General features: G+C 46.8%; 1 protein-coding gene across 1 annotated transcript in view; it reads left to right on the forward strand.

The window, feature by feature from the left end:
• Nucleotides 1-248: 248 nt before the first annotated feature.
• Nucleotides 249-19825, forward strand: part of MTHFD1L (methylenetetrahydrofolate dehydrogenase (NADP+ dependent) 1 like) — a 249628-nt gene continuing 230051 nt past the window's right edge. The window contains exon 1 of the mRNA XM_056567352.1: nt 249-476. Within this exon, the coding sequence (XP_056423327.1) occupies nt 337-476 (140 nt within the window). The 5' untranslated portion in view covers nt 249-336. The remainder of the gene's footprint in view (nt 477-19825) is intronic.

The following is a 19825-nucleotide window of genomic DNA, read 5'->3' on the forward strand; positions in this document are numbered from 1 at the left end:
TTGGCACTGCCAAAATATTACAGCCCTGGGGGGCGAGTGAGGGTAAAAACTACAGAAAAAATCGCTTCCTCACGGCCAAAACCGTCTGCACCCTGAAGAGGTTAATTTAAACGTAACACGATCAGTACCGCGCTACGCCAGAACAGGCGGTGTGAGGTGGCATTTTGGTCGCACGTTTGCATGGGTCGCAAAATTCCACCTCACAGCGGCTCTGCCCTTTTAAAAGATTCCGTCCAGCTAAGCCACGCCCATTGTAGGCGGAGCCTAAGCGGACTCGTGCTCTCCCGTAGTATTAGCGGCTCCGATCCATCTCTTGCTGCCAGTCCCCGTGTAACCATGCGTTGGCATCTTCTCCGCCGCCTCTACCGCTCTCTGCCCGGCTACAGGGAGGCACTGAGCCGCGGGCACCCTGCCGCCCGGCCATTCTCGTCCTCCGCGTGGAGAAGCACCCAGGAGCTGCACGTGGCAGTGTCCAGGTGAGGTGGCATGCTGGGGGTTGTAGTCACACAGCGGAAGTAGCCGTGTATCATGCTGCGTGTACACCTGGGAGCTACCACATGACGGGAGGCGGTGGGGGGAGAACTTCATGTCACAACTTTATTTAGGAAGTGGGCATGCTCCTCTGACAGTAACCCGCAGAGACTTGTGGGAGATGTAGTTCATGGTATAGAATGTAAATGATGTGTTAACAGTTGTGCACTACAGATCCCAGCATTCTGTCAAGATTTACCGACTGTAATGCTGCCACAGTGTCAGGTTGTATTAAAGGGAACTTGTCAGCTGTATCTGCTGGGAAGAGCTGCAGACACTATAGGGTAGCTGTCAGGGCAGTGGTCTTTAAACTGTGGACCACCAGATCTGTCAAAACTACAACTCCCAGCATGCCCGGACAGCCAACGGCTGAGAGTTGCAGTTTTGCAATGACTGGAGGGGGCACCGTTAGGGTATAACTGTACCTTTCCTTGAGCTGACAGAGGTTGCCAAACTTAGAAAATCCCTTTTTTATCTTGTATTCAAGTGTCGAGGGGGTGGGGCCAGGCTGCTCAAGTGCCACAGCCTGATACACCTCTTTACTTGCCTTCGCCTTCCAGTCCCTCCTTGACTGATATTTAGGGCTCTATATGTCAGTCAAGGGAAGTAGAGGAGGAGTGCCAGGCAGTGACACTTAAAGGGATCCAATCATCAGATTTTACCCTTTATAACACTTGGCAAAGCGTTATATAGGGTAAAACCTTTATCCTCGCCATCCCCGGGGGACGCTCCTGCCTGCGGGGATGGTGAGCGATGACACGGCCCGTCAATTGGGGGGCATTGATCTGACCACTGGGACCCCTTACAGTCTTCTATATGGGCCCCTAGCCTCGGCATAGAGCACCTTCTAAAAAGTTCAGTTCCCTGAAGTACCCCTTTTAGCATTGGTGCACATCCTCCTAAGTTGTATGGAGCCGTTTACAAAATCCACACAAGTTGACGAGGCTTTACTGAACTTTACTGACACCTTTAAAATTCCATGTGAGTGTGACCGAGAAGGAATAGTGTCGAACTTTGTGTGTAAGAAGAACACCTTTAGTATATATGGGGTAGGGCTGCACAATATATTTAAATCAAATCGTAATAATTGCAGATTGCGAGGGGACGGGCCGTGCCGCACACTGGAGGGGACGGGCCGTGCCGCACACTGGAGGGGACGGGCCGTGCCGCACACTGGAGGGGACGGGCCGTGCCGCACACTGGAGGGGACGGGCCGTGCCGCACACTGGAGGGGACGGGCCGTGCCGCACACTGGAGGGGACGGGCCGTGCCGCACACTGGAGGGGACGGGCCGTGCCGCACACTGGAGGGGACGGGCCGTGCCGCACACTGGAGGGGACGTGCCGTGCCGCTCACTGGAGGGGACGGGCCGTGCCGCTCACTGGAGGGGACGGGCCGTGCCGCTCACTGGAGGGGACGGGCCGTGCCGCTCACTGGAGGGGACGGGCCGTGCCGCACACTGCCTCCAAGCAGTTCCTAGCGCTGGGAGGAGGTGACTTAACCCATCCACGACTGGCCACTGTATGTATACAGTGCAGCCGTATGAAGTATAAAGGATCTATAAAGCAAGGTCAGGAGTTGAGCTCACTTCATACTGGCTAATGCTGGACACTACCGATCTGGGTGATATCCGGCATGAACACTTTAGATGCAACGATCAAAGTTGATTGCGGCATCTAAAATACCTAAAGCAGGAGCCGATAGCTCAGTGGAGTTGATCGGGACACCTGAAGGGTCCCAACCAGCTGAGAGGACGGGCAGAGGGTCCCTACCTGCCTCCTTCCCATCTCATCAACGCTCCAACTCATCAACCTTCCCATCTCATCAACGCTCCAACGCAGCCTCAGCAGCCTGTATTGACCACATGGGGATGCAGGGCGTACAGTTACGCCTTCGGTCCTTGGTACTTAAGGACCCAGGGCGTACCTGTACGCCCGTGGGAATTTCGGTCCCCGCCGGACTGGGACCGGACCGTAGTGACTGCTGATATCGATCGCCAGACACCCTGCGCAAATGCCCAGGGGGGTCATCACCCCATGTCAGCGATCGGCGCAAATCGCAAGTGAATTTACACTTTCGATTTGCGCTGATTCTGGGTCATACGGGTCTATGGTGACCGTAGCCCTCCAGATGTTGCAAAACTACAACTCCCAGCGTGCCCAGAGAGCTGTTTAGGCATGCTGGGATTTGTAGTTTTGCAACAGCTGGAGAGCTACAGTTTGAGACCACTGCACAGTGATCTCTATACTTTAGACCTCCAGATCTTGCAAAACTACAACTCCCAGCATGCCCACATAGCAGTTTGCTGTCTGGGCATGCTGGGATTTGTAGTTTTGCAACATCTGGAGGTTCACAGTTTGGAGATCACTGTGCAGTGGTCTCTAAACTATAGCTCTCCAGATGTTGCAAAACTGCAAATCCCAGCATGCCCAAACAGCTTTCTCGGCATGCTGGGAGTTGTAGTTGCGTACCTCCAGCTGTTGCATAACTACATCTCGCAGCATGCCCTTAGGCGATCAGTACATGCTGGGAGTTGAAGTTATGCAACAGCTGGAGGCACACTGGTTGGAAAATACTGAGTTAGGTAACTGAAGGTTTTCCAACCAGTGTGCCTCCAGCTGTTGCAAAAGTACATCTCCCAACATGCGCGGTCTGTCAGTACATGCTGGGAGTTGTAGTTTTGAAACAGCTGGAGGTTTGACCCCCCCCCCATGTGAACTTTATAAAAAGTGAACTATGCCGGTTTATACAATATTGGATTAGCGGAAGATTATACCATATAAGCGGATTTTAAATTATTTTATTACTGTATATTACTACCTCCCCACAAGGGCCCTGTGGAAGGAGGTATCAGTTTTGGATTCTTATTATTTATATTATTTTACACTAATGTCTTATTTGTAATTATTTTTTATTAAATATCGTTCATCATTTAAAGTGAAGCACAGTCTGACTCTATTCCTTTGTAATTTTATCATAATGTACCATTTATGGTATTAGTCTAGAGGCTTTTTAGTACCCTTTTTTTCTCTAGGTTTACAGTTAGTTTTCTGCTTCAAGTTTGGGCTGCGGCAAATTTTTCGTCGCAGCACAAACTCCTAGCGATAAACTCACCGTAAACGCCCGCCAGTGTGAATGTACCCTAAAAACACAACACTACACTAAAACATAATAAAGGGTAAAACACTACATATACACCCCTCTTACACTGCCCCCCCCCTAATAAAAATAAAAAACGTATTGTACAGTAGTGTTTCCAAAACGGAGCCTCCAGCTGTTGCAAAACAACAACTCCCAGCATTTCCGGACAGCCACTGACTGTCCAGGTATGCTGAGAGTTTAGCAACAGCTGGAGGCACCCTGTTTGGGAATCACTGGCGTAGAATACCCCTATGTCCACCCCTATGCAATCCCTATGAAGTCCTCAAATGCGCATGCCGCTCTCTCACTTCAGAGCCCTGTCGTATTTCAAGGAAACAGTTTAAGGTCACACATGGAGTATTTCCATACTCAGAAGAAATGGGGTTACAAATTTTGGTGGTCATTTTCTCCTATTACCACTTGTAAAAATTTAAAATTTTGGGAAAAAAACTGCATTTTAGTGAAAAAAGTTTTTTTTTCATTTACACATCCAACTTTCACAAAAAGTCGTGAAATACCTGTGAGGTGTTATGGCTCACTGGACCCCTTGCTACGTTCCTTGAGGGGTGTAGTTTCCAAAATAGTATGCCATGTGTTTTTGTTTTTGCTGTTCTGGTACCATAGGGGCTTCCTAAATGAGACATGCCCCCAAACACCATTTCAGCTAAATTTGCTTTCTAAAAGCTAAATGTGACTCCTTCTCTTCTGAGCATTGTAGTTCGCTCGCAGAGCATTATACATCATAACATGGGGTATTTATATACTCAGAAGAGATGGGGTTACAAATTTGGGGGGGGGGGGCATTTCCTCTCATTACCCTTTGTAAAAATGATAAATTTGGGGGGGAAACTGCACTTTAGTGAATTTTTTTTTTTTTTCCATTTATACATCTGACTTTGACGAAAAGTCGTCAAACACCTGTGGGGTGTTAAGGCTCACTGGACCCCTTGTTACGTGCCTTGAGGGGTGTAGTTTCCAAAATGGTGTGCCATGTGGGGGTTTTCTGCTGTTCTGGCACCATAGGGGCTTCCTAAATGTGACATGCCCCCCAAAAACCATTTCAGCAAAATTCACTCTCCAAAATCCCATTGTCGCTCCTTCCCTTCTGAGCCCTCTAATGCGCCCGCCGAACACTTGACATACACATATGAGGTATTTCCTTACTCGAGAGAAATTGGGTTACAAATTTTTTGGGGATTTTTCATCTATTACCCCTTGTAAAAATTCAAAAACTCGGTCTACAAGAACATGCGAGTGTAAAAAATGAAGATTTTGAATTTTCTCCTTCACTTTGCTGCTATTCCTGTGAAACACCTAAAGGGTTAACAAACTTTCTGAATGTCATTTTGAATACTTTGAGGGGTGCAGTTTTTATAATGGGGTCATTTATGGGGTATTGTTAATAAGAAAGCCCTTCAAATCCACTTCAAAACTGAAGTGGTCCCTTAAAAATTCAGATTTTTAAAATTTTGTGAAAAATTTGAAAATTGCTGCTGAACTTTGAAGCCTTCTGGTGTCTTCCAAAAGTAAAAACATGTCAACTTTATGATGAAAATACGAAAAAACTATCTCGGAATTAGAATGAAAGGTAAAAGCATCCCAGAGTTATTAAAGGGGTATTCCAGGCAAAACCTTTTTTTATATATATCAACTGGCTCCGGAAAGTTAAACAGATTTGTAAATTACTTCTATTAAAAAATCTTAATCCTTCCAATAGTTATTAGCTTCTGAAGTTTTCTGTCTAACTGCTCAATGATGTTGTCACGTCCCGGGAGCTGTGCATGATGGGAGAATATCCCCATAGGAACTGCACAGCTCCCGGGACGTGAGTCATCAGAGAGCAGTTAGACATAAAGCAACAACTCAACTTCAGAAGCTAATAACTATTGGAAGGATTAAGATTTTTTAATAGAAGTAATTTACAAATCTGTTTAACTTTCCGGAGCCAGTTGATATATGTAAAAAAAAGTTTTGGCCTGGAATACCCCTTTAATGCTTAAAGTGACAGTGGTCAGATGTTCAAAAAAAGGCCGGGTCCTTAAGGTATAAATGGGCTGCATCTTTAAGGGGTTAATCAAGTGCCGTTAACACTGATCAATGCTGTTTTATGACACTACATCGATCAGTGTCTCTGTTTAAGAGATTGCAATTAGTGGTCCCCATAGCAGTGTTTGCCAACCACTGTGCCTCCAGCTGTTGCAAAACTACAACTCTCAGCATGCAACGACAGCCTTTTTGTTTGGAAAACATTGCCTATGTGAACAAAAAAATTGTAAAAAATAAATAAATTATAATAATAAATGTAAAAAGAAAAGGTAAATAAATGTTAATAAGCCCCTCCTCTAAAAATATTTAAAGCATCACCTTTTATCCCATTTTTAAATAATAAACAAAAAGTAAATAGTAAACAAAAATAAACATGAACATATGTGGTATTTCTGAGTGCGTAAATGTCCCAACTATCAAAATATATTATTGATGAAATCGCACGGTCAATGGTGTTAACATAAAAAAAAACAAAAAAAAAAACAGAATCGCATATTTTTGGTCACTTTATATACCAGAAAATAATTTATAAAATAGTGATCAAAAAGTCCCATCAAAAGAAAAATGATACAAATAAAAACTACAGATCACGGTGCAAATAAAGAAGTAAACCAGCTGCTGTTGAAAAACTACAACTCCCAGCATGCCTGGACATTGGCTGGGAAACCTTGGCAAAGACTATCATTTAGTGAAGGAGTCAGATGAGGTGGCCAGCCAGGCAGTGAAACATGCTGCAGCGCTAGAACTCTTGATCACAGCGCATCTATGCTATATAAACTTTTGATATATCAAAATTTTGACAAACAATAATAACGCTTTGAATACCTTCCGTATAACTTACTCCTCGATGATCCCACATGGCAGAATTGCTGTCAAGGAGTTTGTGTCACAAAGTAGCACATCTGTTTCAGAGTCCGCTCATGGACCATGGACACCACTGGACCCAGACGAATCCCATTGACCCTTGGGGCTTGTCCATACTGCAGACATTCCACCTAAGGAATTCTGCTTGCAGCAGAGTCCCATTGTTTTCTGTAAGATTCTGCGGCTCTGTTCAGACTGCAGAGTCATTGCAGCGGAATTCCGCCGGCAGAAAGTATATCCACACAAAGAATAAACATGCTCGTTCTTTGAGGCGAATTCCTCCAATACTGCATTGTTACCCATGGAGACGGCAATCTGGGCGCTGTCCTACCGACCAAAGCACCCAGCTGCGTTCACTGCTGGAGGACATTGTCAGCCGAATTCCCCTGGCTGAATGTCCGTAATGTGGACAAGGCCTTAATGGGGTCTGTCAGGTTTCTGTCTGGTGTCTGTCAGGTTTCTGTCAGGATTTGAGCAGAGAGAGAAAAATCACTTTTTTTTTCTATGAGTATGAACTGTCTGTAATGTCACTGTTGTTATGGACATATTCTGTGACTGGTACAGTGATAGAGTTCAGATTACACCCTCTGTTGACTTGCTGGCCGGGTCATGGCTTGCTTTGGCACCTAACCAGGCTATGTTAGTATCCAGCAGGGTTAGTTGCTAGGTTTCATTTAAAGGGGTACTCTGGTGGAAAACTATTTATTTTAAATCAACTGGTGCCAGAAAGTTAAACAGATTTGTAAGTTACTTCTATAAAAAAAATAAAAAACTTACTCCTTCCAGTACTTATCAGCTGCTGTTTACTACAGACAAAGTTCTTTTCTTTTTGAATTTATTTTCTGTCTGTCCACAGTGCTCTCCGCTGACACCTCGGTCTCAGGAACTGTCCAGTGCAGGATAGGTTTGCTATGGGGATTTGCTTGTACTCTGGACAGTTCCTGACAAATGATAGAGGTGTCAGCAGAGAGCACTTCCTGTGGAACACAGCAGCCAGAAGCAGTTGGAGTGTCGGGTGTGTCCATTTTTGAGCTCTTCCAGCCTTCCACACAGAGCAGCGCTGGTGTTCCATCAGCCTTCCCCAGGAGTGTGGCAGGCTCCTGGCGAGGGCCGTTCCTGCATGGAGCCCCGCGCTTCTACCTCTCGTTCCCGGCTGGCAAGAGGGGGGGAAGACAGTTTCTACAGCTGGTTCCAAGGTCGACGTGAGACGTTCAAGCAGGGCCCGCACAAATCTGGAGCCCACTTCCCCGTCCAAACCAGAAGGACTCAAGCCTACAGGGAAGAGCAGCGGACCTTCTGCTACCCCGGAACCCCAGCAATGGGGGGTACGGGGTCCAAGGGAGTCTCTGACGACCTATGGGTCACGAATACAGGCAAAGATGGCAGAATACGAGGAGCTGGGCAGAAGACTTCGGAGCGTGAGAAAAGATTTGAAGTTCTCACGTTACCAGGCTGACCATGCCTCTGCAGGTAAGAGGCAGAAGTTTACTGCCCAGGTGCGGGCTCTGAAGGTAGAGGGGGCTGAGGTGGAGGAGGCCAGAAGGAACATTGCTGAGGGTGCAGGGTTCTTTAAAGAAAAACTTTCTAATGATGAGCGATTTAAAGACCTGCATGCATGTGCAGACAGCCATGAGGACAGCAGTGAGGAGGAAGATGGAGGGGAGGAAGGTGACGGAGAGTCAGGTGACGCTGTGGAGAGTGAGGGGGATGCTGCCCCTAGTGCATGTGACCCCCAGCCCCCCCCCCCCCAAGATAGCTACACTGAGCCCTATCAAGTGGCGTTACCTTCCAGCAATGGTGAGATGGAGGATAGTGGAGAAGAGGACCCGGCTAGTGGGGGTTTGCTCAGAGCTATTGTGCAGCAGGAGTCACCTACCCGCTTTGAGGATTTTGCTTTTGGTGAAGATCTTGGAAAGGATGATGTAGTGAAGAAAAGGAAGAAGCAGAAAGTTCAGGAAACTGTGTCTTATGTGTTTCACCCATTCAAGCAGTCTGGGCCAGCTGTGAAGTTGGTTCAGGCTGCTGGGCCCCCCAAACTGCCAGACCCCGTTCCTGTCATGGACTGGGGCCAGCAAGGGGGGTACAGCATGGCGTCAAAAAAGGCTGCAGGCGCAATAGATGTGAAGCCCACCCATACTGCCGGTAGGGAGGGACAGGATTGGCGAGGCAAGCTATGCCGCCGTGTGCTCGGGGGGGGGGGGGGGGGGGCGGGGCGGTTCCCCGAGTGCTGTGGGCATTACCGGCGCTGCGGGGCACTCCCCTGTGAGGGGGGGGGGGGGAGTGTTCAGGCGCCTGTGACACAGATCATTGGATCCGTGTGCTCGGGGGGTGGTCCTCCAAGTATTGTATGTTCTGCGGGCACTGCAGGGCACTCCTCTGTGAGGGGGAGGGGGGGATTGTCTGGGTGCCGGGATCAGCCGCAGAGCCTGTGCGGTCAGGCAATGCTAGCACTGGCATTGTGGGAGGAGCTGGGGGGCGCTCAGAGGGGCAGGCCCAGACTCGGGAAGTAACATCGCCCGTAGAGGGAAAGCCAGACCAGAATGTGTTAGGCAGGATACTAAGGGTGCAAGATGTGTGAATGATGGGTGTAGTGTTGTGGATGAGAGGAGTGTATGTGGGAGAGTCAGTGGAGTGAATGTTGGTGGGAGTGGTAGTGGTATGAATGGGAAGTCTGGTATGGATGGAGAAAAAGATAATGGGAGTAGTGGTGTGAATGGTGGTTCTGGTCCGGCTGCCCCCCTCCCCGGTAGTGACTGCTCCTAAGAGCTATGCTAATGTTGCTGCTGGGGTTCAGGGGGGGTCTCCGTCCGGCTCTGGAGGCCACTTGCAACAGCGCCTCCTGGAGGCTCTACGCAGGGGCGACAGGTCGATCCAGGTAGAGGGAAGGGGTGAGGTCGACCTGTCTTTCTGGATAGAGAGGCACGGTTTGGGGTTCATAGATCCATATTCACACTACCTAGCTAGTGTGGCATATGCTTGACGAGACCTATGGGGACATATGTACATCATACTATGGGATCGATTTCCCTACAAGATCATTATTTTACATGTTGATGTATGATGCTTTTTATGTCTATATGACATCGCTATATATAGCAATTTATTCTTTCTTGCATAGATCAGCTGTGTCTATGCTGACGTCACTTACTTTGCATAATGGTCCAGCTGCAAGTTCCTCTTTGGATCCTGCGGGAGTGGAAGGTTCCCTAATTGAATCACCTGTGAACCTTCCCCAGCATAGTATGTCATTTCCCGTTTGGGAGGCAGAGAAGTTTTCTCACACAATGGGCCGTGATATCTGCCAGTGAGTACATAAGTCTCTGTGTGACATGGTGTCAGTGCCATGACTAAGAGCTCACGCTCGAAACGTGTCTGATTTTCACTCCAATTTTAAGGGTGACATGTCACTTGCCACTCACGGTGGCAGCAAGTTTTTTAACATGTACTATTAAATGCTAAGTTTTATGTGACATTTTTCATCAGGAGCTGGACCCATCTCTTCACCTTTCTTTTTCTGTTACTACCGGAGGAGTGTGGTCTCCTGCATCCGTGCTCCTTAACTATATATGTGGTGTCTTCATGTATGAAGAGTCGGTGAGCTGATAAATTCCTTTTTCCTTTATTGCACGGTTTGGGGGCTTTCCAAGAGCGGAATGGGGAGGTGGTCTGGTCCCTCCCGACAACCGGGCAGGACAATAACCATAGGAATGTGGTCCGTCTGATTTGGAGGCGCGAGGATGCGTGCCCACCTCGCACAAAAGTGGTTGAGCTCCTCTTTCAGATAGAATTCAGGGCAAGTGACATATTTGTTTCGTTAGGCCAGAGGGTCTCTAACTCTTCTGGTCGAACTAGGAAGTGGCAAAGAATGACCTCGGCTGGCGAGATTTCGCCGTAAAGGCAATTTCCCGTCAGTATTCGGTCAAGAAAGTGACCTTTTGGCCCGTAACGAGTCACTTTCTTGTTATGACATCATGACCTGGCTCGGACAGTATGGGAATGTGACAGACCTGATCAAGAAAAGCTTGGATGAGCACGAGATCTGGTCTGGGGCCTGGACGTTTTCCATCAAACTCAAGCGTTCAGGGAGTACGGTTGCCCACATTCTGTCAGCCACCTTCCTTGGACGTGATAGGATACAGATTTTCTACCAGGGGCAACCTAAGGTCTGTCACAAGTTTGGCAGCCCCACCCACTTTAGTGCAGCCTGTACTGTGCAGGTCTGTGCTTTGTGTGGGGGGGTGGGTCATATGGCCGCATCCTGTAGGCAGATCTGGTGCCACCTGTGTGGTGTCCTCGGGCACCCTTTCAGCCATTGTCCTAGCGCTTTTGCCTGTGCAGCGACCGCTCCAGCTGAGGAGAGCTGAGGAGGGTACGGGCAGGGATGGGGGCGCAACAGCGCTAGTGAGGAGGAAAAAGGGTCCCGCCAAACTAAGGCGGGAGGAAAATCTTAGGAGGAGTAGGGAACTGGAGAGTGCCCAAGTGACAGGGGTAGCTCTGGCCCCTACTCCTGAAGCTGGCCCTGTAACTGCTGAAGCCCTGGAGGAGAACGTGCTGGATGAGACCTCAGGAGACCTCACAGAGAGGAAAGCAATATGGCCGACCCTTACGATTCCTCCCACTATGAAAGTGTGTATGAGGAGAGTGGGGTGAGTCCCAAAAAGAAAGATAAGGGCAAAAGGAAAGGGAGAAAGAAGAGGTCAGAGGCCTCTGTTCCCTGTACTACGGGCCAGGTCCAAAACGGAAGCCTGACTGCCCCCCCTCTGATTGACCTGTCGAACCAGTACCTCGTTCTCAATACCATCTCCTCCCCCTGGTGAAGAAGAAATAGCCTGGGGGGGGGGGGGTTGGGGGAACTGGGCCCTGTTGAGGGCTAAACAAGGGCTGGGTGGAGACGGGGAAAAAATGGACCAATCAGAGTAAAAAAAGATCTAAAAGTGTCAGAGTAAAAAAAAGATTTAAATATTGTCTTGTCCTCTCTTCCTCTTCAGGGGATGAGGGGGCTAAAAAGAAAGGAAAACAGAGGTAAAAGGATGTGGCCATCTTATTAAATCACCCTGTATGGCGGCACTCACCCCATTGACGCTGGCATCTATTAATTGTGCCAGCTTAAAGTCTGATACGGCTAGATTTGCAGCCTTTGATTTTCTTGGCCTCGATAAAGCCACCATTTTCATTTTACAGGAGACCATGTCGTCAGATCTAGCCTCTCTGGTAAAAGCCAGAAGAGAGTTGAGGTGCGGTCCCTCCCACTGGTCTCTTGCGGCTGAGCCGTAAAGTGGGGTGGCAGTCCTTTTTACCGCTCCTGTTGAATGCCGATGAGTTATTGAATTAGAAATGGGGAGGTGCCTGATCTTGGATGTCTTCATGAAGGGACAAGAGCTCTGGCTCATTAACATCTATACCCCGCAAACTAAGCTGGGCCGTAAAGATCTCTTTATGAGGATTAAGCCCTTTCTTTTTACGAGTTGGCAAGTGATCTTTGGAGGGGACTTCAATAATGTCATGAGGTCCCAAGATAGGAGAGGCTCCAATGGTCCGCTGACTTGCAATAGTGTGGCACTGATTAGCATAGCTAGAGAAGCTCGCCTAGAGGACGCCCACATCCGGAGCCCCTTGGGCCACGCGTGTTTCACCTATCATCAAGGTAGTCACAGGTATAGGATATAGGAGGAAGCCGTCTCTTCCGCAGTGTCCATGGTTGAGGTGGAGTTCTCCGATCACTGTATGATTTTGTTTTCCCTTAATGTTTCAGAGACCCCCCCCCCCCCCCCGGATGGGAAAAGGTTATTGGAGCTGAATTCGTCCCTCCTGGGGGAAGCAGAGATAAGACAGTCCTTTTAGGATTTTCTTCAGAGTCAGGTACCTTTACTGGATCTCTGTAGTAATAAGCTGGAGTGGTGGGAGATATTCAAGAAGCGGGTTTCAGGGTTCTTCCGCCAGCTCTCGAGCCTCAGGTCCCTGAACAGGTATCGCTTGTATCAGGGTCTGAGGAGGAAACTCGAGCTTCTCGTCTCGACTGGAGGTAGCCGAGAGGACATCTCCAGAGTGAAATCCTTGTTGAGGTGTCAGTACGATTGGCACGCATCTTTGGTTTTGGAGAGGGATTTCGGGAAGTATCGCTCGCCCGACCCTTACAGAAACTGTAAGATGTCAGTGAGTAGTAAAGTCATTTCAGGACTGATTGATAGTACAGGATCTCTGAATCGGTCCAGATCAGGGATCTTGGAGGTAGTCAGATCCTTCTACTCGCACCTCTTGGGGAGGAAGGATCTAGATCGAGACAAGATGTCGGTTTTCCTGACTGAAACCATTCCTGAGCCAGGGGTAGACCCCTCTCTTGATGTTTTTGCAGAAGAAATCAGGGAAGATTAACATCCGAGTGGTACAGGACATTTTAAGGAGTCTTTAGCTCCCCTCTTGACTGAGGTATTCAATGAGTTTCTCTCCTCGGGCACTCTGCCGAATTCAATGAGGAGGTCAGCCCTCATACTTCTGTCAAAGTGTAAAGCCGTATTGAGAATTGGAGGCCCATAGCTCTTCTCCATACGGACAGGAAGCTTCTGGCTAAGATCGGCTGGTGAAGTTTGCACCCCGGCTCCTTTCGGGGGCTCAGCACTGCTCTGTTCCAGGCCGAAGCACCTTAAGTGCTGTCCTTAGTGTCAGGGGGGCAGTGGAGCGGAGTAGTGCAGGTTTCTGGAAGGGGTACTTCCTGTCTCTGGATCAGGTCAAAGCGTTTGATCGGGTGAACCACGAGTACCTCTGGTCCATCCTCCTGAGATATGGCTTACCGAGTACTTTTGTTAATTGGCTTAAGATCTTGTATGCAGGGGCAGAGAGTTTCTGCTGGTGAACGGTTGGTCTGGCCGCTCTTTTGTGGTGGGGTCCAGAGTCCATCAGGGTTGTCCTTTGAGCCCACTTTTATTTGTGTTTGCGATCAATCCCTTCGTCCGGAGGGTAGATTGTGGGCCGTTGGCGGGAGTCAGGATGAGTCTGGCGGAGCTGGATGTTGCCCAGAGAGTTGTGGCGTACGCTGACGATGTCACCATTTTCGTGGAGGTCGATGTGGTGATGTCAGAAGTGGACTGCTACTCGGAGGCATCCGGGTCTAAGATCAACCGGGATAAGTGTGAGAGTCTCTGGCTGTCAGCAAAAGCAAGAGTCAGCAAAAGTTTTGGGCATCACATTCGGCCAGGATGATTATCCTGCCAAAAACTGGGATGGTAAGCTCCAGGATGCCGCTCAGAAGGTGGACCAGTGGAAGGGTTGGTCTATGACCCTTCAGGGAAAGGGTACAGCTGATCAAATCGTACCTGCTCCCCTTGTTTATCTATCTGGGCAGCGTATGTATCTTGTCAGAGGCTTACTATACTAGAATCTACAGCCTTTTTTTCCAACTGTTATGGGGGAACAGGATGAACCTAGTCAAGAGGGAAGTTACATACTGCATGAGGAGACTAGGGGGTTTATCTATGGTAAACCCTGTGGTGTTATTAACGAACACCTTTTTGAAAGCTAACATCTCAAACCTCTGGAAAGAGAGGGCTCATCTGTGGGTACTCTCCTGCAGGGAATGGTTTCGGCCTTTCTTCCAGGAATGGGAGACAGGAGGGCGAGTGAAGGATCTCCGTATGCCCCATGGATATCTTCCGGCTTATGCAACCCCGACCCTGAAGGCGATACGTCGGTACGGTGGGAGTGTGGGAGATCAGGACCCAGTCAAGGTGGTTCCTTGACAAACGGGTTCTGTTGACCCACTTCCAGAAGCCTCTGGCACTCAGGGACTGCCCAGGTCGGAATCTGAGGGTGGGTTGTACCTTTTAAACATGAAAAGGATCCCCCAGAAGTTTTGGGACTTGGCCTGGCGCTGCTTTCAAGGGAAGCTATATGTAAGGGGCAACCTGAAGTACTCTGGAGACCTGGGATGTCCCAGAGAAGAGTGCGCAGGCACGCTGGAAACATAGACCACTTCCTGCTTCATTGTCCCTTTTAATATAGGGGTCTACAACCGGGTGGGTGCTTCCATCGGCTGGAGTCAACTTGTCGGCCTTACCTATCCGGAGTGGGCTTATGGGGCATTTAGGAACCTGGGTGTCTGAGACCGGGGCACTTTATTCTTAGTTAGCTTAGTGGTTAGGTACTACACGTGGAACGCACGGTGTTTAGTGTCGACCCAACAGAAAATTCTCTCCGAGGTGGAGGTCTGTAGGAATATCACCGGTGACCTCGGGAAGATCAGGTCTTTGGAGTATGGCAGTCTTGGTACCAGTAGGGCTTCTCTCCTGTGGATAGGTTTTTCTTTTGATGTGCTCTAGGTACTAGACCTTTTAGGTAGAGTACCTTTATTTTGGTTAGGGGCAGTGTTATAGGGATAGATATAGGGTGAGTACAGGGTTAGTTTTAATGGAGGGATGGAATTAGGGAGAATTGTAGGGGGAGTTAGGGAAAGAGTTTAAAATCATTTTGAATGTATCAAGTCTGCCATCCTTCTTCCTGGTGGTGGGCTAATGCATGTGCACGCTAGCTTTTTGTTTTGTTTTAAGCTGATAGGGTATGAAGGGCTTACAAGCAACCAGACTTGGGCCTAACGTTGGCTGTGGTTCATTGGGGGACAAGTATCATTATTTGTGTATGGTAGAAGCAGTTTACCCCTTTTCCCGAATTCTAAATTATGCGCAGAAGTGCTAAATTTATCAATCAAGCGCAATGAGCTTAATAAATTACGGGTAAATATAGTAATCTCCTCAATCCACTCTTTGGAAAATAGAATAGATGATTTAGAGCATCTTGCAACGTTAAGTCCAAGATGGCTTATATTTGTGCAAAAAAAACAGCTCTTGCGGCAAAATTTTGGGTGTAAAGGAAAAGTACGCATTTAATAAATCCATGTGTACTATAGATGTCAATCCAAGGTACCCCGATTCGGCCACATCTGGAGGACATGCTCTACCAAAACGTGAGCAAAAAAGGGCTTGCGCAAAATTTTGCGCAAAAAAATACACACAAAACAGGGGTAAAATCTTTGATACATGTCCACCATTGTGTGTATAAGTTTGTGTATAAGTTGGTTGGGAGAAGTGTTAGGTGAAGAGGGTGTATTTGTGGGTAGTGGTGTTTTGTTTACTTGGTGGACCTGACATGGGTCAGTTGAAGACTGTCTTTGTGAACTGTACGTACGGTATGGACACTGACCCATGTACAGGAGGGGTAGTGTGGGTGAGGGGACAGTTTTAGTGTAGGATTTTCTGTTGTCTTTGTAGGTGAATTTATGTAAAAAAATTTATATATAAAAAAAAAAAAAAAAAAAAAAGCTGCAGTGTATATTATATGTATATATATTGATGTTTGTATCTATACTGTGTTTTACATGTGTTTTATAATAGATATGGCAGTCGGACCGAATGTTGTGTTGATATTTGGTGTCATATATGGTTTATTTATTTATGCTTTATTTTTTTATTTATTTATTTTTTTTGCGCAGAGGAGTATCTCTTAGGTTTTTTGGATATTTTTGTTAGTTCCGGATGAGGATTGTTTATTTGATTTAGTTTTGTAAGTGAAAGCATGCAGGATTATTTATTTATTTATTTTTTTATTAACCTCCTGAGCGGTATTCCCGAGCGTGACTCGGGGTTAATTTTCCCAGCCAGGATCGGTAACCCCGAGTCACGCTCGGGGTAGAATTGCAGAGTTCCCGACCGGGCTGCACGATATATTGCAAAAGCAATGCGATATAGCGATGCGGCCCCCGGGAAAACTTGCGATTATCTGCTCTGGTCGGCTCCCGTTGCGGGGGCCGGCCAGAGCAGGTAAAGAAAAATACTAAAAGTCAGTGTTTCCCTACCAGAGGGCCTCCAGCTGTTGCAAAACTACAACTCTCAGCATGCCCGAACAGCCAAAGGCTGTCCGGGCATGCTGGGAGTAGTAGTTTCACAACAGCTGGAGGCACCCTGTTAGAAAAACACTGAGCTAAGTGTAAAAGGAAAAAGTAGTAAAATAAAAAAAACTTTTGCTCACCTAGTCCCGGTCCCTGAAGATGTCGTTCCCCTCCGTGCGCTCTGGTCCTTGCTCTATTCATCTTACAGGACCTTTCACTTTTCAGCCAATCACAGGCTGCAGTGGTGTAAAGCCTGTGATTGGCTGAAGGGGAAAGGGCTTGTTCTGCAGTAAATACACTAGGTTTGAAATCTGCCCGGCAAACCTAGTGTATGTTACTGCAGGATAAGGTGAGAAGGGGGGGGGAGAATGTGACAAAGGGGGGAATGTGACAGGGGGGGGGGGAAGAATGTGACAAGGAGGGGGGAGAATGTGACGGGGGGATGTGACAAGGGAGAGGGGGAATGTGACAAGGGAGGGGGAATGTGACGGGGAAGATGTGAAATGGGCGGGGGGGGGGGGGGGGGGAGATGTGAAATTCAGTGCAAAAAATTGTACCGCTTTTGGTACAAATTTCCAGAAAGAATCATACCGCCAGGGAGGTTAAAAGAAAAAAAAATGGCAGCGGTGTGCTTGTTATGTTTCTTGTTGTGTGGTTCGAGTTATAAGGGGGTAGTGCTAAATTTTGTAATTTTTTTTTCCTTTTTTTTTTTTTATCAATTTTTTTTTCTCCCAACCAAGATGTGCTATTTTTAGGTTTGTTTTCAGTAAGTGTGTGAGTGTGTTGATTTGATAATTTGGTTAGGTGTAGTGGGTATATTTTCGTATTGTAGTAATTTAGCAAAGCTGGGCTGGCCGGTTAGGCAGGGTTTTTGTTTTTGTTCAAGAGTATTTCGTATTTGTTATAGCTGGTTAAGCTTGTTTTGTGTTTTGCATTGGATATGTTTTGTATTTTTCTAATTGAAAAAAAGTGTCAGCAAAGAGCACTGTGGTCAGACTTCATGAGGGGGCGGGACTATGACGAAACGAGCTGCCGGCTCCAGCGTTCGGAACAGTTTGTTCGAAACGCTGAGCAGCGGAGTACGACTTTAAATCTTAGACGGGACGTTGTGTTGCATTACTAAGGGGGATCCCTCTGTAGTTTACTAAATGTGTTACTGCACCATGCAAAATAGGTAGACTTTGTTTTCTTTATATTATAGATTTATATATTTACTATAGTTCGCATGGTGCAGCTCCACATAATTAAACATACATTATAACGCTGAACATAGATGTTACCATATTCTGCATAAAATCCAGCTTCTTTTGTAGTGTTCTGTTCAGACATATATGCGTCTTTTTAGGAGAATTTACACTGCTGTCTAAAATATAGAGGTATTTATATATTCAACCAATAAAAATAATGCATTGAATTAATATAATAATATATGTTTAGTATTATATTTATATCCTTTGGTACATATTTTATATAGGGTCTAGAGTTTTAGCTGTGTATTCTTTACCTCGCCAGCTAATTTAGGAACTAGAGCTTTTCCATCCTCTTATTCAGACTCTCGCTCTTAGTAGATGCATATAAGTGAAGTTTACATTCCATGAAATTTTAAAGAGGTATCGTGGGGGAGAATGTTGCCGTTCAGCTGTGCTATATGCTGGAGATCCAGAATTTTTGTAGGAATCCTAATTTAGTTGCTTCATCTATAATGCATCAGGACTACTATATTACAGATGTTTCCTGTGTAAGTATTTTTGTGTTCACCTTAATGCTGATATTTTACATTGATTTGTACCAAATGGCAAACTCTGCTTGGCTGTGTTGTAGTATTTGCGCTAAGGATACACAGCAGCACATGTCACACAACAGCAAATTGCACACGATTTGCGCAACCAAAATATATTGTGTGACTTACTGTTGCACAACTTTACTGCAAAAAAGAAAAAGCCAAATCACAAAATGTCACATGCGACTTGCAATTTTGGTCAGTGGTGATAAAGTCTTGTTTGCCTTGCCATCCGCAACCAAAAAGGCCACATTTCGATCTTCATGTCTCGCAAGTCGTCACTCTGCTTGGAGGCATGAATCGTGATGTGAACCTGGTCTTACAGATTTGTATGTCTGCCTTTTTTTGTAACAAAGAAGAGGCAGAATCGTGGAAGATGGAATCACGCTGCTTTACAGGATCTTGGGCGCGTAAGTATGAAACTCCAATGGTTTTTCTTTTTATAGTATATTCACACAACGCGTTTCTGGGCATCAAAGGGGTACTCCGCTGGAAACCTTTTTTATTTTTTTTATTTTTATTTTTTCAAATCAATGGATGCCAAAATGTTAAACAGATATGTACATTACTTTTATTTAAAAATCTTAACCCTTTCAGTACTTATCAGCTTCTGGATGCTCCAGAGGAAGTTATTTTCTTTTTGAATTTCCTTTCCCGCCTGACCGTAGTGCTCTCTGCTGACACCTCTGTCCATGTCAGGAACTGTCCAGAGCAGAATAGGTTTGCTATGGGGATTTTCTCCTACTCTGGACAGTTCCTGACCTGGACAAAGGTGTCAGCAGAGAGCACTGTGGTTAGACAGAAAGGAAATTCAAAAAGAAAAGAACTTCCTGTGAAGCATACAGCAGCTGATAAGTACTGGAAAGATTAAGATTTTTAAATGGAAGTAATTTACAAATCTCACGAAAGGGGGAAAAAAGCATTGGCACTGCAAAACCGCGAATCACACAGCAACGGCTAATGTGAATCCAAGCCAAGATGTCATCCGCAGGTGATACTATATAGTTAGGAGGTGCTCACTTATGGGAGAAACAGTCCGTATGAAACATACAATAGCAAAGGATATAGACGGAGCACTCACCTCTTCAGCACTGCAGCCAGGTGAGTGGAGCCACGGTAGCCAAGTTGGCTTCAGGGTGACCTCGACAGGTGGCCGATGGTATCAGGCAGGGGAGGCAGGAGGATGCAGGAGGATTTTTCCCAGGAGACTACCCCTTTAACTACCCTTTCATCACGCCTGATGAAAGGGTAGTTAATGCCCAGAAATGCATTGTGTGAATATACTAATTAAAAGAAAACCATTGAGTTTCATACTTACGCCTCCAAGATCCTGTCAATACAGCAGCGCAATTCCAGCTTCCACAATTCTGCCTCCTCTTCTTCTTTCTTATGCAACACGCTGACCTCCTCGGCGTGGGAAGCCGCAGCAGCTGATCACCGTCCATGATATATGATTGTAAGAGTTGTGCCTGGAATTTGCACAACCTCACCAGGGGGGAGATTTATCAAAACCAGTGCAGAGGAAAACTTGCCCAGTTGCCCATAGCAACCAATCAGCTTGCTTCTTTCATTTTTATGAAGGCCTGTGA

The sequence above is a fragment of the Hyla sarda genome, chromosome 3, assembly GCF_029499605.1.
Source record: "Hyla sarda isolate aHylSar1 chromosome 3, aHylSar1.hap1, whole genome shotgun sequence".
Taxonomy (NCBI): Eukaryota; Metazoa; Chordata; class Amphibia; order Anura; family Hylidae; genus Hyla; species Hyla sarda.